Source organism: Pezoporus wallicus, unplaced genomic scaffold, assembly GCF_028554395.1.
Source record: "Pezoporus wallicus isolate ANWC-B61680 ecotype Strahan unplaced genomic scaffold, APGP_CSIRO_Pwel_v1 contig_8108, whole genome shotgun sequence".
NCBI classification, from domain to species: Eukaryota; Metazoa; Chordata; class Aves; order Psittaciformes; family Psittacidae; genus Pezoporus; species Pezoporus wallicus.
In genome coordinates this window covers 1,394,028-1,415,158 of record NW_026638088.1, presented here as the reverse complement: position 1 = coordinate 1,415,158, position 21,131 = coordinate 1,394,028, and the positions used below count along the sequence as shown (strand labels likewise).

Here is a 21,131-nt window from a genome sequence, read left to right as displayed (position 1 = left end):
CTGGTCCTGAAACTCCACCTCTGCAAAAGGAAGGAAGTCGAAAACTAAAATGGGTGGAGGATAAGGAAAAAAAAGGAGAAGACATTAAATGACTTTAAATGAATCCCTCCAGCTCGATCTAACACACACTGAAGCTAATGAAAAACCTGCATTTGATAGAATGGGGCTGAACTGGACAAACTACAGAGGCAGAGCTTTTCAACTTATACAAATATATATTAGAGTGATTAAAGCTACACTGACCATGTTCCTTGTAGTCTGAACTTGGCTTTCTAGGACAAAGGAGACATGCAGAGAAGCCCCCAAAAGATAAACCAAACCAATGAAATTCTAACACATTAAATATGGCAATTAATCAGAACAAAATTAGTATTGTCAATACAGAAAAGTGACTGAAGCGAAGTATTTGCATGGCTTCCTATGTAACAGAAGCCAGAAAAAAAACCAAAACAAAACCTTTTTAGCTTAATTCTAAAATAATTCTTATTTCATAAGAAACACGATCCACACAGCAAACTACTCAAAATTCACTCCTTACGTTTCTCCAGAATTTCTTCTTTGCATAGACAAGCCCTTTATAAAGACCAGAAACGCACCGAGACACAACACAGATCTTTCATGGGCTATCTCAGGGGAGTTTGAGCACAGCAAGGCCAGCCACGTCAGGTCAGACCAGATCCCCTATCTCAGCCAGGAGCCAAGAACAGATACCTGGAGAGGCACACAAAATCAGGGCACCACACAGCAGGTTTGCTTCAGGATGCTCTCCCAGGCACAAGCTTTGGGCTTTCCAGAGCCAACAGGCTGCATTTGATAGCCCTCAAGTGATTTCTGTGCTGTGAATTCATCTAATCACTTTAGAGTCCCTGAGTCCACACAGCACTCTTGCCAAGGAGTTCCACAGCTGAGCTGCATTTCTGTGAAGACATTTCTCTGGTTTATTCTGAACCTGCCAGCTTCATTTGATGCCCCTTGGCTCTTGTGCCATAAGAGTCAGTCACCAGTCTCTATTTATCTTTATGTAAAGCTTAAAAAGGAGTTAAACAACTGCTTCTAGCGTTCACCGCACTAATGAATTTCAGAGATTCTTATGCATATGCAACAGCTCACTGCTCTCTGGCTAAACCATTGGCAGATGATGCTCCAACAGCAGTTTGAGTCTCAGTTACCTGCAAGACAGGCAGATGCTGCCTATGTGAAGGCTGTGTGTATACCAGCAACATGCAGCAAGCCCTCCCTTCCCGGCCAAAGCTTTGCATTTCATGCCACGGGCTGTTAACGCAAGCATAGAGAAGTGCGGGTATTACTTGCACAGTCCCAGTTCTCACACAAAGTAACACGAGGGCCCACCGTGTGGTCAGATGAAGCCAGGTGGGAACACCCAGGTGAAACAGAGCAAAATAAATGTGCAAGTTCAAACAGGGGAGCCAGACCTTCACTTCTGTGTCGCAGCTGCCCTTGTTTCTGTTTGCTTCATTGTTGCTTCCTACACCATAACTGGTAATTATGTCATTATGTCTAGGAAAAAATAGCACCAGAGAATTTGAAAGTGTATTTTCAAACCTAGACAGAAGTTTGTCAGCTTCATCTATCGTAACGAGTGATTAAACCTGATAGACCAAGCTCTTCACTGGTCTATCCTACAACACGTAACAACAGCTTTGTGTTGCAAGCCTAAGGAGCACTTGTTGCACTGTTAGCAACAGTAAACCGCTTCAGTCCCTGTCCTACCCAGTGTTGCCATCTCGGGTCCTTAAACAGCTGATGCACTTTATTCCAGAGGCCTGTCAGCATTCACAACTTCACACCTCCCAGAGAGAAGGGTGTGGAGGGGAAAGGTAAGAGAAATGAACCCAGGCAGCAGGGCATATATTTTATGAGGGATGTGCACACCACGTTCAGCGTGGAGCAGTGACAGCGAACCAGGTATCACCCATCTGTTACTCCCAGGTGAACATGCCAGCGCAAACTCTCCTCCTCGACTAGAATGCTTCGACTCCAGCTTTTATTCTCCCTCCCGACTAACCTGTACATCCACAGTAATACTAGGGCACTCTGTCTAAAATTAGGCCGTGCTGTCCCCTCCCCTTGGAGGACGACTTTAGGGAAGCCCATCTGGAGCCGGGATTTTTCCTGTAGGCTTTACATCCCCTCTCCTCCTCTGCCGTCCTGGCGCGGTTTTGAGGCCAGGAACCGACAAGCCGTGCCCTCGCCGACACCCCACAGCGACCAGGCGGCATCAGACGGAGGAAGGGAGGCCCACACGGCCCCACAGCGCTGCTGGCCGTTCCCCGCACCTCACAGCCGGCAGCGTTGGCGGCGCGCCGGGAGCCGGGAGGCCCTTCCCGCACGACGGGGCTCCCCGGAGGGTGAAGGCGGACGAGAGCGAGGGCGAGGCCTCCGCGGCCGCCAGCCCCGGGCGCGCCCGGCCGGCGGGGAAGGGCTCCACGCCGGGAGCGGGCTCAGAGCGCGGGGCGGGCAGGCGGGAGCGCGGCTGTGGCCGTTGGGTAGAGGCGAGCGGAGAGCGGCGGCACAGCGGAGCCGGGAGGGCGCGAAGGGAAGCGGACAAAGTTCTCGCGGCAACTTGTGGCGGCGGAGCGGCCCCGCAGCAGCAGGAGGAGGGGGACCAAGCACCGCGCCGGAGCCCCGCGCCGCTCAGCCACACCGGGCGGACTCTCAGCGCGGCGGCCGCAAGCACCGCGGGCCCGGCCCGCGCCGGGAGAGCTCTCCGCGCCCCGGCCTGAAGTAAGGCTCTGCTTTCCCCGTTCCCGCTCCCTGCGCGGCCGGGAGGGTTTGGGGTGGCGGAGCGGGGCGCAAGCGGCGGCCGGGCGGCTTCTCGGCTCTGCCGCAGCTCCCGGCGCCACTCCGCGGACTCTGTTCTATGAGTGCAAAGATGGAGCCTACTTTCTACGAGGATGCCCTGAACGCCAGCTTCGTGCCGCCGGAGAGCGGCGGGTATGGATATAATAACGCCAAAGTGCTGAAGCAGAACATGACGCTGAACCTGTCCGACCCATCCAGCAACCTGAAGCCGCACCTGAGAAACAAGAACGCCGACATCCTCACCTCCCCGGACGTGGGACTCTTGAAACTAGCCTCGCCTGAACTGGAGCGGCTCATTATCCAGTCCAGCAATGGGTTAATCACCACCACGCCGACCCCGACGCAGTTCCTCTGCCCCAAAAATGTCACCGACGAGCAAGAAGGGTTCGCGGAAGGCTTCGTGAGAGCGCTGGCGGAACTGCACAACCAGAACACTATGCCCAGCGTGACCTCCGCTGCTCAACCTGTGAACAGCGGCATGGCACCTGTGTCCTCCATGGCCGGCAACAGTAGTTTCAACACGAATTTGCACAGCGAGCCCCCGGTTTACGCCAATCTCAGCAACTTCAACCCCAACGCGCTCAACTCCGCACCTAACTACAACGCGAACAACATGGGCTACGCACCCCAGCATCACATAAACCCCCAGATGCCGGTGCAGCATCCCAGGCTGCAGGCTTTGAAAGAAGAGCCTCAGACTGTACCTGAAATGCCAGGGGAAACTCCTCCCCTGTCCCCTATTGACATGGAGTCACAGGAGAGAATCAAAGCCGAGAGAAAACGCATGAGAAACAGAATTGCAGCATCCAAATGCCGGAAAAGGAAGTTGGAAAGGATTGCCAGGTTGGAAGAAAAAGTGAAAACTTTGAAAGCCCAGAACTCAGAGCTGGCATCCACTGCCAACATGCTCAGAGAACAGGTTGCACAGCTTAAGCAGAAGGTCATGAACCATGTCAACAGCGGGTGCCAGCTAATGCTAACACAGCAGTTGCAGACGTTTTGAAGAGACTGTCTTAAATGAGAACTGTGAGATTGTGGTATAACTAAAACAAACAAAAAACAAACCCCACCAAAAGTGGCAGATGCGTAAAGCTGAAAGGCTGAGTCCTGCCTGTGCTCTGCAAAGCGCATGTGTGGAAAGACTGGTGAGCCTTCAGCTCGAGAGAGCGGCCAGCACCACGCCGAGAAGTGCTGTTCCTGCTCCGGTGAGATGTCAGATCTTCGTTTAACATTGACCAAGACCTGCATGGACCTAACATTCGATGATCATTCAGTATTAAAGGTTAAACTGCAATAGAAACTGTAGATTGCTTTATGTAGTATTCCTTAAGAAACAAAACAAAACCAAGTGGGAGGGAGGTTTGTGGGAGGCTGATAAACAACCCCAGAACTATTCTGCCTGCCTTGAGTCAATTGTGTATGTACAGATCCTTTTTTATTTTATTTTATGAAAGTTGATTAATGTCAATAAACTACTTCATGACTTTGTAAGTTATTTTTATGTTGTTTATTTGGGCACTGCCCAGTATTGTTTGTAAATAAGAGGCTTTTTTTTAGCACTCTGAGTTTACCATTTGTAATAAAGTATAATTTTTTAATGTTTCTGTTTCTGGAAAAAAAAATCTAGAAGGTTCTATTATATTTAAGAAAAAATAAAAGAATTAAAATGCATTTCCCCCCTCACACTTTTTGTTTTGATAGCACCTGAGTTGGGAAAATGCCCTTTGTGCTGAACTCTGATGGTAGGGATTCTATTCAACTTGCTCTTGGAGAGTGGGTGAGGAGGAGAGGGAGTAGTTGAATCCTCATTGCTAAACTGAAGCAACTTTTTGGGTTGTCTGGAAGTAGCTCATAGTTTAACCTGACCAGTTTGCCTGCTGTATTCTACTGGCCCAATTTAGATGGCATGTAGCGGGGTAGAAAGCCAGTGCATGAAGTTGCTCCATAACTGGGGCAACTGGCGACTTGATCTGACATGTTTTTCTTATTAATGCCCTCAAGAAGATCAGGCAAGTGGTTGTCTTAAACCCCAAAACAAAACATGTTTTAGGCTTCAAAACCAGCAATGATGTTCACCTTTGTTCCTGTGGTCCTTCCTAGGTAGGAGGTGATCCTTGGTTGTGAGTACTTATAACAATGCTGCTGTCAACAGTAAAATAATTTTCTAACCCTTCCTCTCTAAATCCTTTTGGGGGTCACAGTTCTAAGCTTTTTAGAAATAGGAAAACAGCCTAGTGGGAAATAAAAGCAACTTGCTGAGAAACAGCAACTCCTATTGCTTGTTTTCAGCCACTTGATGAAAAGACCAACTTTTCTGGTGCTTCCCATGTACTTTTAATAAAATAACTTAGGGTTTAGTACAATGACAATATAAACACATGTCTTAGAAACACGCTGCTTAACTCGTGGGGGGGGGACAGACACAATTATTATACCAGGGTTTTCAACACTGTGCCCAATTCTTGTAGTTTAATAAGCATGTATTTGCAGGGAGACCAGATGTTTTCCTGCTTGCTGCCTAGAGCCAAACAGCCAAGAGGAAATAGATGCTATCAAAAGACAGCCAGAAATATTAGAAATTCATCATTAGTGAATGGTAACTTTTTAGAGCAGTGTTAAGAGTGTCTTTTCTCATTGAACTAGAAACAAGCAGTAGTCCTATTAAAGCTCACTTCACAAGATAACGATTGGATACATATACACCTTTACTGTTATCAAAATGATACCCTGAAACTTGCGACTAATGTGGGTCAGTTCCTTACAGGAAGCATAGAAGTATCATCCCTCCAGCTTTTTTTCTGCCCATATTATATGCATTTTATCATGAGGGGTTTGTTTTAGTGTTTAAAATGGGGTTATATGGTGATCTCCCTTCACAAGAAAATCCAACTGTCAAGGTAGGCACCGTTTAGATGGTGTTTGCTGCTGTCAGAGGAATACAACTGTAACAACACCAACCAAACAAAGGGTTACTAGGAGGATACTGTACTTTGCCAAGAGTACATTTTGCTGATGTCAGCAACCCGGAAGGTAAGTTGATTTTGACCATATGTAGGAATAGACAGCAGAGGGATAATACACAGCACTGCTGGGTGTGGTTTTACAGGGATTTAGCAAGTGCCAACTAGCAAAATAAGCAGGGCAAGGAGATTAATTACCTGCAAAGGTGCATGTTTAACTCTCAGCAGTGCTGGGTTATGGACTCAATGTTACTAGCAAGCATTCTGCTTCATCACCTCATTACATACTAAATAAATACATTAGAGAAAATCCTATGTTAATTAAACACAGCTGAGTGACAGTCTGCTCCACCCTCTCCTAATACGCACACAGGGACACTTAGCATTGCAGTTATGTGTCTTCTCTCTCTCGAGTATGACATTCTGTAGCTAAAGAGTTACTGAGTAATAGCACTGCTCCTTAGGTGGGCATCACCTGGCAGGTTGGTTTCTGTGCCATGAGTTATTCGACCTGGTCCAGCTCAGGTGCTGGTGTCCACCACCATCAAGCAAGGTGGGGTTTAGTGCCAGTTACAGAGTTTCAGAAAGAGATGAGCGATTTAGATGAATCTTTGGTCCACATCTCATCTGAGCATCAGGCTTAAGACAGGGCAAAGTAAGTTTATATTCCCTCTGCCTCCATCTGTTTTGTAAACAGTGTAGTGGGCTATGAGCCTGTTGCTATCTGGTTCACTTCAGCAGAGATTACAGTTCAGCACTCTCGGTATATCACTAAGTCACTCAGTGATCAATACACACAAACTGTAATGAGAGATGTGCCTGCATTTGTATGTGGTGAAATGTAAAGTTTTAACACTTACTTAACTGCTTAGATTAAAACTGCCTGATGTGCTATGTGCCTCGCTTCTATGAGGAATAGCCAGTTTTCTTTGAGATTCAGAGAGAAACTCTCTTTCTGTTGCCCCAGCTGTACTCACAAGGGAATATTTTGCAAATAACAGCATTGTGAACATGTATTTTGTTTGGCTGTGAGTGTTGTCAACGGATTCAGGAAGTGAAGTCAGAAAAAGGCAGGGTTTCAAACAGGGCAGGCTCCACAGAAATGCCTAGCACAGAGCCTCTAATCAGAACAACATGTTTGGGACACAGGAATATTAATTAGAATTTGGGTCTCTACTAAACCCAGCAAACCCCTCACGCTTGTATCCCACGAAGAGAAGTGAGTTATAAGGAGGGTTGACCATGATTACTCACTGCGTGCTTTTAAATCCTGAGTACTTGTCATTACAGAAATAACAGTCACAATATCTAACTTATTCTACAGCAGGAAAGAGTTACATACCAGTCAGTTCCAATCTCAGAACACAGTAGTAGTTACTAATAGAATCCTGATCCTCAACTGCCTACATCTCTGTAGGTCTAAGAAATACTGACCTCAAAACATGGCACTTTAAATACCAACCTAAGGCAGCACATACCCATTTAACAATGAAGTTTAGCAACCAAGAAATGCCTTGGCTATCTTTCCATTTTATAGGAAGCTGTTAGGAAATACAAACAATATTCCTCCAAACCTATGTGAAAAATGACTGACAGCTTTGTCCCATGCAAAAGCCTAAGAAATCCATTACAGTGATTACTTTCTGAGAAAGTAAATAGGTCTTTCAGTGAAGTACATCACTGCATACCCATTAATGACCTTATCCCCCCAACTGTGCAGGAAGCAAGGAATGTGACAGGCACCCAGGTTACTGTGAAGCAGGCTTACATCATTTATCTAGTGTCACACAGCACATATGGGTACTGCACAGTGGAGCCAGAACCAGTGGCAAACCTGGAAGTTACAGAGCTGGATCAGTAGAGTGTTTTGTCCAAATGCATCACCCTGACCAGGTCTCTGGGGTTATGAGCTGGGCAGCATCACTGAAATCTGTGGGGGCAGATGGACCAACTCAGGCTGGGACAAGCTTGGGCACCAGTTGAATACACCACAGAATGAGGTATACCATATCCATGAGAAGCACAAGGCAGAACTGCAAAGAAAAGAGCACTTATCTTTAATATCAACCCTAGTGCTTCTCTGTTCTCCATCTCCCTACTCCTATACCCAAGACTTGGGTATAACAACATGGAGCTACCCACATCAAGAAACTAAAACCAGTTCAGGCAAAGTTTGCTGTGTAGGAAAGAAAAAGCTGTAAACATCGTAAGTGAATACAAAATATTGCTAACAGGCAGATGGACAGCAAGGCAGTAATATTTGAAATTACCATACACACAAACTCATGATGAGACAGAATATCCCTCAGTAACATGTAGGGATGTAGCTTAGGGATAGGGGAAGTAAGGTAGTATTAATCCTATAACGACAGAAAAATTCCAGATGTGGGTGGTTTGCTTTTTGAGGAGGCATGCTTGATCTTTAGAATTACCCATGCTGCCAACACCAGTGTCTGCACCCAAGAGCTGGTAGCAGTCCTGATTCTAGACATACACATTATCGTTGAGAAGAATCATAGAATCATGGAATGGTTTAGGTTGGAAGGAACCTTAAAGCTCACCCAGTTCCAATCCCCAGGGACATCTTCCACTAGAGCAGCTTGCTCCAAGCCCCTATGTCCAGCCTGGCCTTGAACACCACCAGGGATGGGACAGCCACAGCTTCTCTGGGCACCCTGTGCCAGCGCCTCAGCACCCTCACAGGGAAGAACTTCTGCCATATATATAACCTGAACTTCCCCTGAAGTTTAAAGCCATCACCCCATGTCCTGTCACTACAGTATAATGTATTCTCTGAACAGAAAACAGTGCTGCTGACAAAGAAAACTTGTAGAAACTCATCATATAATTTACTGTGAAAGCCTCTGACTACTTCAACACTTTTAAGGGTGGTTTTGCACAGCAGGACCCTCTTTTCCAATTTTGCACATTATTCTTTGCAGTCCCTTTTTGTTAAAGAACAATGGAACTACAAGAATCAAATTAGACCTTCACCACGGTCCCTTCTGTCCTTGAATATTCTGACATTTGAGAAACAGTTACAATGGGAAGGTTATGACTGATCTGATTAATCCAAATCTCCATAAAACACCCAGAAACTAACTCTGTAGACAAAAGTGAAGAAAAAACTGTTCTTTCTTTTCCTCAGTCTCACAATTAGTTTGTGTTTTGAGCTTTGTATTCTCCAAGCAATCCTTAGTTTGACTCCTCAAGCAAAAGGACCAGCAAGTTGCTAGAAATTCCTCAGAGCTGTGAACTTTGTTCCTTAGTCTTGAATGAAAAGCAATTCCTGTGAAACCTGGCAGCAAAATAACACTGAAGATGTGGGAAACAGAATACAATTCCAGCAGATGGAGCTCAAAAGCAAACAGTCCTGGAACAAGCTGCACAGATGCCTGCAACACGAGCCTTTGCTCAGACAGGGTAGTTGCCAGAAAAGCCTCCACATGAAACCCACCACCATGAAAACATACAGAAAAGATTCATTTTAAGAGCTTCCCTGAATTATTACAATAATCACTGCAAGTAGGGAGATCCTGCATCATTTTAATCATAGAATAATCATAGTTATTTCAGAGGACACTAAGGGCTCAAACCCAAGCATCCATGGCTATTTTCCTGAGTTTTCACCAATGATGAGGGCAGATCTTTTAGATAACTGCTGTTATCATGCTATGAACACAGGCATGGTGCAGGCAGAATCCAGGGAACGTTGCTATTCACTCAAAAAGACATTCACAGCACTCACATTGAAGAGAGATAGCTGAAGAAGTTTTGAATCTCCACTGAGTGGATTAGTGGCAGGTTTAAAAGCACAGCCTAGCACTCCCTAGTACACGTGTAAGTGATGAACAAATTTCCATACACAAAGTTTTATTCTACTACATCATATACATGTAGTACACTCTTTTTTTCCCTATACAAACATTAAGGTATTCCCAAACATTAACTGCACAAAACTCCTTACACGAAGGCACTAACAGACTTACTATGAACCCTCCAGTGGTATCTCAGGGCCCAAATCAAGATTTGCTCTTTATTGTGCTAAATAATCACCAAGTGTCTGACCCAAAATACCTGAAGGGTGGAAAAAGAACCCAATTTCCTCAAGGCAAAATTCATCTCTAGTTTTCTTGTTTGGCTTTGCTATCATACAGTTTGTCCATTCTCCTGCTTCCTGACTGAGCCAGATAAAGTCTTTCTAATATATATTATAACCAGTTAACAAAGTGCTTTTATACACAAAATGACATAAAAACTGTGTAAAGCTATACAATAAGTGTAGCTGACTTCAGCACTGACATTACAAGAGTTGACAGTTTGGTTACTGACCAAAGCTAACCCTTGCCAAGTTAACAGCAAAGTTTATTCCCTACTTCTATACTTCCCAACCCACCTCAGCTTAGTATGTTTAGGGAAGAGACCCTAACAAAGCTCCACAACTACTGACAGCTTTTGCTTCCGTGTAATTTTGTGAAAGGAACAATAAAGTTGATCAGTTTGAGTCTTTCTCAAAATACTGACTGATAGTTACCAAAAGTAGGACAAGTCCTGCAGATGCTGGATATGCCAGGTTTGGAAATCAGGCCACTGAGAAGTACTGGAAAGAAAAGATGGTTAAAAATCATTGTACCTAGTATGTTGGGAAAGAAGGATGTCAGAATTCCCAGAGTAGAAAGAAAGAAAATTAGCAAAAGTAAAACATTTTGTCCCAGAGACTTTTTTCCTTATCAGGAATTTGCTTTGTCTCAGACTGAACTTTTGTGTTTACAAGAAAGCTACACAGCTTCAGCTCTTTAAAAGCAATTGTTTCAAACTGGTACACAAGTGTGCACAGCCTTACTTCTTCAGTACAACTTGTGGCCTTGCTGTATGACCTCGGACAGCTTCAGCTGCGGTGTTTTAAGAAGCTGCCAGTAAAGCAGTTCAGGTTTAAATGCCAGTTTGGGAGCTGCAGTAGCTAAACAGTTGGCCAGTACCGCACCAAGGGCCGGTGTTGCCAGGCGAGCACTGACAGATCCACCTCCTGGCCTGAGGGAGCTCAGCTTTGATGTGTGTAAGCAGGGTTTGTACATGGGTGCCAGGCTGAGCAGCCACCTTTTCCCCTCCTCCTCTGCCTCTTCTTTTCCACTCCCTCATTTGTGCTGGTAGTGCTGTTTGGAATATTGCAGGACATTTATTTTGATGTGCATTACTTCCCTTGTTCTGTAACCACACAGCTCTACAAACACCTGAAATGACAGGGGGCAATAGGAGAGCTGGAACATAAATGCAAGTACAAGCAGTAGGGATGTGGCATCTTCTGAAAGAAATGCTCGCCAGCAGTCTCCAAATTACTGCACATTGAGTCAGAACTCTTAAATTCATTCTTCCCACTTTAAATTACAGTACAAAAATGCCCAGGCAGATTTTGCACCAGTTTTACCAACTTCATTTGAATTCACACTTTGGGTTAAACAAGCTCTACTTCCCATATGGACAAACCTATAAATCGTGGTTTGACTTTCACAGGGAACATTTTTCATGCCCCCATTAACTTGAAGGAGAACTGTGAGTCCTTGTATACCTTATTATGAAACTGTTTTTGTTAGATGACTAACTTTATGCATATATATTTGAAATTATTTAAGAGGGCAGCGAGGTTATTATTCAAAGCCTTCGAAATGGAATTTCTTGCACATGGTCCTGATATTGGCTTCCATGTTCTGTTTTGAATTTACTTAAAAAACACACTACCACACCCAAAAATTAGTTTCGAGCTATTTCCTTGCCCCCCTCTGCTCACTGTGTTATCATTCTTATGCGCAGAAATCTCTTCTGTGTTTTCCACTGGACAGGAAATGCCAGACTGGCAACAAGAGAGAGGCTTGGGTTTAACTTAATGTTAATTGCTACTGCTTCCATGTGTCAATGGGTTGAACGTGGCAACTCAGTTACCAAAATGCTCTCACACTTACTATGATATCGATTTGCTGCTAGCAAAGCCAGTTACACATTCTAAAGGTAACTATAACAAAATATAGTAACAAAGGCAACAAAGTCTTGAGGTTAGGGTAGGAAAGATCTGACAAAGTTATACTTTTTCTTTTAGAAACAGCTCAATTCCCAAATCTGTTGCAAATTAGGAACACCAGCAACTCAGTTGAAGCCTAGTGCCACTGATATTCTGTAGCCTTTCTAGTGGTATTTAGTTACAAGTGTTTTGACACATCCACCACCCCATCTAACAAGGGAAAGCTGATGTGATCCGTTTGGGAACGCACCGCACATAACAGTACAGAAGCCAGGCCCACCACTCTATGAAGCACACTCCTATCCTCAGCCCTTCCCTGCCTCTTGAGGAGGGTCTACCTTCTATGGTGGCACTGGAGATTTAAGGGTATTAGGAAGAAATAAAACTCCTTGTCTTGTACAACTGCATAGAAATGGGAACAAGCACGACCTAGCACCAAGCACACGAAAATCAAACCAGGTTCCTTGGTGTTTCTGGGGTTCAGCTGATACTACATCAGACAATGGCACAATAAGCAACGAATTTGAGTTCAGATTCCACCTATAGTTTCACATGAGGAGGTACCCATAGTCTCGCACATGATTTTCCATCTCTGGGGATTGTGTGAAGCACAGGGGAGATTTACAGCACAGAAATACTGAACTCCTTTTTCAGGTCTTGGCTTAAAAAACAAAACAAAAACCCCCAAATCAAAAAAAAAAAACAAAACCAAAACCCCTATGTCTTGGCCTAAATCCTCCGTTTTGGATCTTCAGAATAATACTGACTTCACAGACATCTACACTCCAATTTAAATGACCCTGTGATTCCATGAGTTAAAGAAGAGTTGTTTTATAAGTATAGGTTGAAAACAAACAGAAACTCAACATGTAGCCAAGTAAAAATGATAGCTTTGGCCTATACAACCAAAAATGATTATTCAGAATGATGTAGCTCCAAAAATATATGACAGGCTCTTGAAATTCAGGAGAAGAGCCAGAATAAGAACAGAGCTCTCAAAAACTGAGACTTTTTAACAGCTTTCTATTTCTTTTGTTGTCATCCATCAGTATTTGCATATTCTAAAGCCTCTCATCTATAAAAAAATGATATATTTAAATGTATTTTGAGTCACTTCAACTATATTTAAGCACTGCTGTATTTTGAGCTAAACCTGGAGTACTATGATTCACCACAACACTAAAACCCTTTGATTCTTTCAGTTCATTTGCCTAATATATGTTTGCCATGCCTAACATCACAAGCCTCATTCTAACCTTGATTTTAGCTATTATTTGATACTTGATGCTCTGAGATCCTTTTCTTAACTCTGAAATCTTAATCTAAGCCAGCTGTTCCACAAGATCTCAACATGTGTGGGATTTTCCCACTAAATGAAAATGATAACTAGGATTTATTTATTTATTTTTTTTAAGAGATACAATGTCCATTAGGAGGTGGCCCCTTTTAAATAAAGGCAAAGAAACTGCCAAAGTTGGTTCACCCATGTGATGTGAAAATGATCCTGTGCAACGTGGCTGTGTTCATCAATGCCTTGACCATGTTACAGTTTGAATTACAAAGTTGTGTTGGCTTTTTCAGTTTTCCATTTTTTACTGAGCTGTGCAGTTTGTTTGATGCTAATAATTAACATGAATATTGATGTATTTGCCCTCTCAGCATCACAGTCCGAGTCTGTTCTTTAAGGCAGTAACGTGCTGCTGACACTGAAGTTCATGTCCAGTTAATCCTCCTCTGAGCACAGTGGTAGCCCCACTGCCATTCACAGGCTACTTCCACAGTGCCTAAGGTGCGCATGAATTACCCTCTGTGGTAACCTCCTGTTTTGCATCCTTTTGTCCAAAACAGTGTCTCAGAAACAGAAAACGAGTTCAAACTGATGCACCCAACTTACAATTTGACCTCCACCAACAGCTTGTTACATTTCATGGCCACCTTTGATGTGGCAGCTGCAGGAGAGGATGGGGGACAGGTCTCCAACATCCCCTCCATGAGGTCGCATGTCCTGTCCCCGTCCACTGGGGACTGGCTGAGCAATAAAATTGCTCAATAAAATACTTCAGCACCAAACATTTTTAAATATTTATAGTATATATAGTATTTAATGTAATATATTATGAGCATTAACCATATATATGCAACTATAAAGAAGTTCTACATCCTGCTATTAGAAGCACTTGGTTCCCTTATACCCAATAATCTAAACCAATGTATTTAATTCAAGTTCATTTTCTTCTGAATAGCTTATATTGGTGTTCATGGACATCTACACTTCAATTTAAATGATCCTGTGATTCCATGAGTTAAAAAAGAGTTGCTTTATAAGTATAGGTTGAAAAGAAACAGACACTCAACATGTAGCCAAGTAAAAATGATCACTTTGGCCTACACAACCAAAAATGATTGTTTAGAATGAATATACATACATATATGTATCTACAGAATGCTATGGGTACATTATTAAAACACAGAAAGCTTTAGCATTGAAACAGATAGGTTTTCAATACTATTTTGTTCACAAGACAATGAGAAAGAGGGTTTGGAAAAGAGAAAAGCAGTGTCATACCAAGTAATGGGTTAAAAATCTACGCAGGGTTTCGGAGTAACAGAATGTTTTCCTGCAAACTCCTTCTATGGCATGATCCAGGGGAAGGTCCCACTGAAGTGCTGGATGTTCACACAGGATTTCCTATGACTAATGCTGTCAGCATTCAAAACTTTTAATTGAAAACGTGGGTGTTCTACACAGATAGGAAATTTACCATTTCATATTTCTTATTTGAAAATGAATGGAAATTACTCTGATTTTCAGATGCATTTGCTCTACGTGGAATGATGGCATAAAATAAGGAAGTCACTAAGTGGCATATGCTGGGATTGCCTGCCAAGCTTTTACACAAGTCTTTTCTATCTGGATGGGATTCACAGGAAGCTTGTACAGGAAGGCACTTTCCTTCCTTATTTTTGAAAAGCTTTGTTGCATGGAAATTATGCCAGTGAGTAAAAGAGGGGAAGGGGAAACAAACTGCCATTCTGGTGGGTTTAGTGCCAAGCCATGCAAAACTGAAAGTCACATCGAGAGAGCATTAGTGCAACCTGTTGTAAAATAAAGTAACACAAAGCAAGCCTACAGAGCACAGATTATGTTTAGTAGCTTTAAAAGATTCAGAAAGTAATATAGATACCAAACCAAAACCCTACAGAAAGCACAAATCGGAGATGGATTCTGCTACAATTAACACTAAATTTGCCAGTATTTCCAGCAGGGATGCCATGGCCATGCACACTCTCTAGTAGGTTTGCTCTGAATTCCACTGCAAGCTCTGCCTGTGTCAGATACTTTTTAAATAGTGATATTTTATGGAATTAAACATGAAGTTACTAATAGCACTTGGGCTGTCACAACAATATCCCTTCTTTCACTTCTTAATGTCACATTGATCCCATTTTCATGGTACTATTTTAACTGCTAGTTGAATCTAAGCTTTCCTGATACCTTGTGACATGAGGGAAAAATAAGGTTGATTCTTGAGTTCATCTCTTTACTTATTGTAGCTAATTTATGGTGCAAGTACTTGCTAAAAATCCCTATTCTTTCCTTAATTTGAGTCTTCTAAAATCCTTGGCAGCCATGTTACTGTTCTGTGTACTATGATGCTATACATATTGAGCCAAAGAATTTGCTTCACTGGGAAGTGTAACAGCAGAAAATCTACCTACAGGTAGACTACAACAGGTCTAGATGCCTCTTCAACACCTACCATGTCACCTGGCACGAGTCCTACAAGTCTCAGTTTAACCCCAAGCATCCTGTAAACACAGAACTGCTATTTAGGCAATGGGAGGGGGAAAACCAACCCAAAATAAAGCTTAAAAGCTTTCTCAAATAGGGAATGCTTCTACTGCACAGTAAAGGAGACTGAAGTTGTAAACAAGAGGGTCAGAGATACAGGAATAATGGTGAAGAGGAGACTCAGAAAGGCAGAAGCGGGTAATCAAAGGATAGAGAGGAAAATAGCACAGAGGACAATGGAAGACATCAAAAACATTAGCGACTGAAGAGATTTTGTAAAGACTGTTGATGCAATTCTCTCCAGCTGGACATCAGAACAAACATTCAGAGTATGAAAGCTATTATTATGATGCAGGTATAATGAGTCAAGCTTGTGCTTTGTCCACAACATAGCTACAGCACAGGTACTAACCAGATGTGTTCATGTGCTGTGAGAAAAAGCATTACTAGAGGAAAGAAAATCCATGCTGGTGTGTTTTCTTTGCTCCTGTGACCAAAGCAGGTTTGGGGTTTTTGAAAAAGTCTCTTTATGCAGCCAACATTTGCCTGCTCACAATGTACAATACAGGAGTAAGGAATAAAGGAGTTGTAGGAATGGGAACAGAGAAGTCTAAAATGAAAACTCCAGTTCAGATGAGACTGCACATGATTTGCAAAGTGATGGAAACTGAGGGGGCAGCTAGGTCATGCCTTTCCCCTGCTGCATGAATCACTCTTTGAATGGAAATTTGAGTAGGAAGACATAATGGCTTGGGAACAAAGAGAGCTGCTGGAATATCACAGGTGCAGCTGAGCAGAGAAGGATGTTTTGGGATATGCCAAGGAAAGCAAACACCATGAATCTGGAGGAGTTGTCAGGACTTTGGATTTAGGGAGCTATCCAAATCAACAAGGCTATTTCTCACGGAGTCAAACAGACAGGGGTAGAGCTGAGGTCCTGATTCAATGCTCCAATTCATCACTTCCTTAATGTTACAGTAGAAAACAGACAAAGACAGGAGGTGCCAGTGTCCTACTGATGTTTCTGGGAGTCAACCTTACACTCTACTGAAGCACCTCTCTGTAGTTAGATATATAATTATATACATTGCTGAATTAGAACTAATGTGAGGTGCAGGAATCCAGATCCTGACATGCAAGAAGACATAGACATTCTGGGAAAACCAAAGGAGTCAGTCAAAGCCAGAGGATTCAAACAGAAAACAGGGAAAACTGTTGGAATCAGAAAGAGGAGATAACATGAAAACATCAAGTCTATAAGCATCAGAAATCCCTCTAGTAATGAGAAATACTACAAAACTGAACAAAAGGTACTCACCAAATGATAGAATTGTGAACACTAATAAGAAAGAAATAATTACATCCCAATGATTTTCTAGCATTGATTTTCTAGCATTGCTATTCCAGGACAGTTACATTTCATTTTGATGTACAATAAACATGGATTGAATGCAACTAAAAATCCAAGATGATTTTAACTAGCTAATCAGGATAGAGTACAACTGAATGCTAAGAATGGTAATCAGGAAAGAAAGAAGATGCACTGGTGATAGATAACTGAATAGTAAGGTAAGTAGAATTTAAATCAAAGTTACATTTTAGCCATTTGACATGAAATAACCAAAATCAACTTACTTCTCCTCTAAACAGAACTTTCTAGACAGAGTACTGAAGCTAAGCTAAACCAGCACTGACAGAGAGTCTTTCTTAACCCTGAGTTGCCTTGCTTTTCCACATTGTGGAGACCAATGCTATTGAAAACATGAGAGGCAAAGAATTAACATAGGAATTACAGTCACTCCAGGGCACAAAGAAACTTGCACAGATCTTATTTAAATGCTGCTAATTATTATCAGTAAAACCATGGCAGTAACAAAACCATACAGGACTCACAGTGCAACAGCCACCTCCCCAGGCTCAAAGAGAAGGAAATGCAGAAAACAGCTTCAAGATAAATGGAGAAATAAGAAACAAAGCTAGGCTATTAAGGAGGGGGGGAACTTATGGAGCCCTGAATTGACAGCTGTGGAGAAGGCAGCAGATGCAGGAAATCTTCTCTGATGTGTTACATGAAGTCTATCAGGAAGACTCAGCCAGGCTCAACTGCTTCAATTGCCCTTTAATAGGTTTAAAGAAGGAATTAACTGAGCCCTATTTACTACTTTCTGCTCTCCCTCCTGCAGGACTACACTGTCTTTTTGCAGCTGCTGCTACTGCTACTGGTGGTGGTGGTACTAAAAGCTAAGCTTCCTATTGCTAAGGAAGAACTCTTGCTGCATTTTTTACAGAGTAATTATAACACAATTTTTCTTACCAGAATAAAGAAATATTGAGATTGTTTTCCACACTGAGCTGAAGTAAGTTTTACCTTTCTTCACGTTCAGGAAAAAAACAGCTGTAGAACTAAATAAATGGATTTACTCTGACACAATAAATACAATTTATACATGTTTTACTGTAAATGGATTCCTCAGAGAGGGCAAAATTTCAAAGTATGTGTGTGGAGACTTCATTAGCAAGACATTGTTTGGGCAAATGTCTGTACTATGTCTGATGCTTGACATCTAACTGTAAGAACTTCATAAATAACAGCAATTAAAACTGCTTTATGAGGTGGCAAAACACGATTTCCTTTCAAAGTCATATTAGTCTCTAGTCGTATCTACAGCACTTTACAATCTAGAAGAACAAAATCCTGCTCATGTACCTGCGTACATTCAGAATGGCTTTTCACAAATTACATCTACAGGGCAAATCTGGCCCAAAGGGTCTGGGGGACATGCAGAGGCAGCACCATATTCACCTTCCGGGAGCAATGCTGCCTGTTATGTTAGTACAGGGGGTGTAAGGAGGATCTTGGCCTTTAACAGTTAAAGAACTTCAATACAGTATTTCCTTCTGTAAGATGCACTGACACAGTGCATGTTCCCAACTCAAAACCACAAGAGCTGGTTTGGAAAAGAAATCTGCCCATTTTGGAGAAAACCTTTGGCCCTCTCCAAAACTCCATTTGGTTTTGCTGTTCCTTGAAGCTGCCTCAGCATTTAGTAACTTAATACTTTTACAAACACTTACATTTATGCTAATCATATAAGGGTTAGCATTTTTCCATAACTGCTTTCTATTAGCATTGGTCTGAAAGGACACATTCAAACCTATAAAATTTTAAGATAAAAATCATGATATTAATAAAACTTTAAGCCAATGAATTGGAAAATGGTATCTCATTAATAAAATCAGTATTAGTGACCAGGTTTAGTCAATAGATTAAATAGGGAAATCAGTTGTCAAATTTAAATTAAGCTTGTGACAGTAAAACTTCTGCAGAATAAATATATGTAGAAACAAATAACTAATAATACTCATCACTTAGACACAAAAGAAAATGTACTATTTCTTTTTCTTACTTTGCATTACGAAAATTGCAGTAACTAAATATATCTTATCACCATTGACATTTGTTCTGTTTGTTTCAAACCAACTTTTGTTTTCTTTATTATGTTCTGAATCATGACCATTATTGCCTTGCTTTAGCTCTGTGAAGCTCAATTAGAAAGCTTTTTTTCCTCCTATCTCTGCTATGTAGCTTCCCCAAAAACTCCCTGGCAAGTAAGTGCATTAAGAACTGTGGAAAAATACTTAAATCTCATGATTCAAAAACCTGAATGGCAAAAATATGGTTTCCAAAATGTACAAATATATGTACGGTAAGCTGCAAAACAACCCTCATCCTAACTTTTGGCTGAGTTATGGTTGTTAAGCCACATTCCTACACTTGGATCCAGACAAACAGCTTGCTCTACTCTATCAGCATTTACACCATCGAGGCGCTTTGCAGATGTGGATCATCCACTTACAGTTACCTCAGGTTGGGAATGTCATAAAAGTATACACTAATCTTTGGAAAGAAGAACATTTTGCATCGTACAGGTGCAGCACTTAACAGGGTCGTCATTTTTTGTTTATACTTGAGGAAATAGCACTACAGTGTGGGGATAACATTGTGACTTGGTTTGGAAATAGAATAAAATACCTGAATTATTATATCAGCTGTTGCATTATTACTTAGTATTTTGAAGGCATCCATGAAAAAGAGACAAAACAGGGAAGCTGTGCCTTCTGTGAGGCACCTCTGTCAAGGATAGGACCTGGCAGAGGACTCTGAAGGGGTGGTTGTGCCCTGCCAATGCCTAAGGTGCAGACTGGATAAGATGGGAGCCTGGAGTGCAAGTACTAGATTCAAAACATGAGACTGGATAGATCAGCTTTCCCCTCCCTCCAGCAGGCCCCTGCTCAGCCCCTGATGATGATACACATGTTCTGTTTGTGCCAGTCCCACTCAAAGGACAGCACCACTCTAGGGAACACCTCACATTTAAATACCAGCCAGGGTAGAGGTTTCTCAGCACCAGGAAGGCCCCAAGTCTGTCACTACAACAATATGACTAACACAAACAAGATCACTCAGTGCCAAGGCTCCCCTTTGACTTTCCTGATTTACTGCAGTTCATCTTTAGGCAAAACTAAGCACTACATTTTGTCTCTCTTGCAGACATTCTGACTAGTCAGCTTCTCTCCCAGTGCTATAATCAGTCAAGTGCACTCTAATCATCATTGTGAACACTTCTAGCACTCCTATTTCTCAATGTAGTTATATCTAAATATAGTTCAACCTCAGCCAGCTAGGCCATGCTTAGATTTCTGGTTATCCAAAACAAAGATTTATTCAGGAGCCATGTTTATTAATGAAAATATATTTCTCCATCCCTCATGATGTTTAGATAATGATGTTGGCTTTATTATCTCTTACAGACTGGTTATTCTACAGTGAGATATGTTCCCAATAAGCAGTTGGCATTACTGCAAACAACTGTCATAAATGAAATTACACATTGGGAAACATAAAAATATCACGGTGAGTGAAACTGTGTTGTTAATGTTTGACTTTCCATCAATTTGATCGAGAAAATGCCCTAGAGAATATAAGGAGTTACTGGAAGTCATTCAGTTGCATTACATGCCGTTTCAGCAGAAGACAGTAATAGCAGGCTCAGTGAGAAAGCCTCGGTGGAGAAATAGTGACCTCTACAGGTTCTTCACTCCGGCGGCCACACCACCTCCCTGTCCACCTAACAGCCTGCAAGGTGTAGTTTGGGTTGCTTTCATCTTGGAGAAATTAAACTAGAGAAAATTAAATGTATATTCGATGATGACCTAGCAACATAAAATAAGCTAGAAAACACGGGCACGTGTTAATTTAGGACATAAATGTTCATCTTTGAGAAGTCAGAAAACAGTACTTCAAAGGACAAAAACTTCAAAGCACTCTGTAACTTCAAAGCACTGCACCAATATTAATAAACACTTAGGACATGTCTGTGAGGTAGAAAATATTTCCTTTTTTAATGCTTGTGTAAACAGGGCACAGGGATTAAGTGATTTGCCCAAGGACACAAGTTAGTAGCATAACTGAGATTGCATATCAGAAATAGCTGGCTCAAGCCTCCCAGCTATAGCTGCGTTAAAACAGTTCCCTATAAGG

General features: G+C 42.2%; 2 protein-coding genes and 1 long non-coding RNA gene across 13 annotated transcripts in view; 2 read left to right on the top strand and 1 right to left on the bottom strand.

Annotated features, from left to right (window-relative positions):
- Nucleotides 1–21,131, top strand: part of LOC130599114 (uncharacterized) — a 178,059-nt gene that overhangs the window by 128,787 nt on the left and 28,141 nt on the right. The gene's annotated exons all lie outside the window — the stretch shown is intronic.
- FGGY (FGGY carbohydrate kinase domain containing) overlaps nt 1–21,131 on the bottom strand; it is a 323,114-nt gene that overhangs the window by 293,810 nt on the left and 8,173 nt on the right. For 5 of the 11 annotated variants that reach the window (XM_057409294.1, XM_057409301.1, XM_057409307.1 and 2 more), the window contains exon 1: nt 1,917–2,192. The exons of 1 other annotated variant lie outside the window; for it this stretch is intronic. The gene's annotated coding sequence lies outside the window, so the exon portion shown is untranslated. Of the gene's footprint in view, nt 1–1,433; nt 1,519–1,916; nt 2,193–2,297; nt 2,432–17,482; nt 17,506–21,131 lie in introns of those variants that run through there. 5 more of the 11 variants (XM_057409296.1, XM_057409299.1, XM_057409300.1 and 2 more) reach the window with 5 other exon arrangements.
- JUN (Jun proto-oncogene, AP-1 transcription factor subunit) lies at nt 2,553–4,494 on the top strand. The gene has a single exon (XM_057409314.1). It carries the CDS (start codon nt 2,882–2,884, stop codon nt 3,824–3,826), a length of 945 nt encoding a protein of 314 aa, XP_057265297.1. The 5' UTR covers nt 2,553–2,881; the 3' UTR covers nt 3,827–4,494.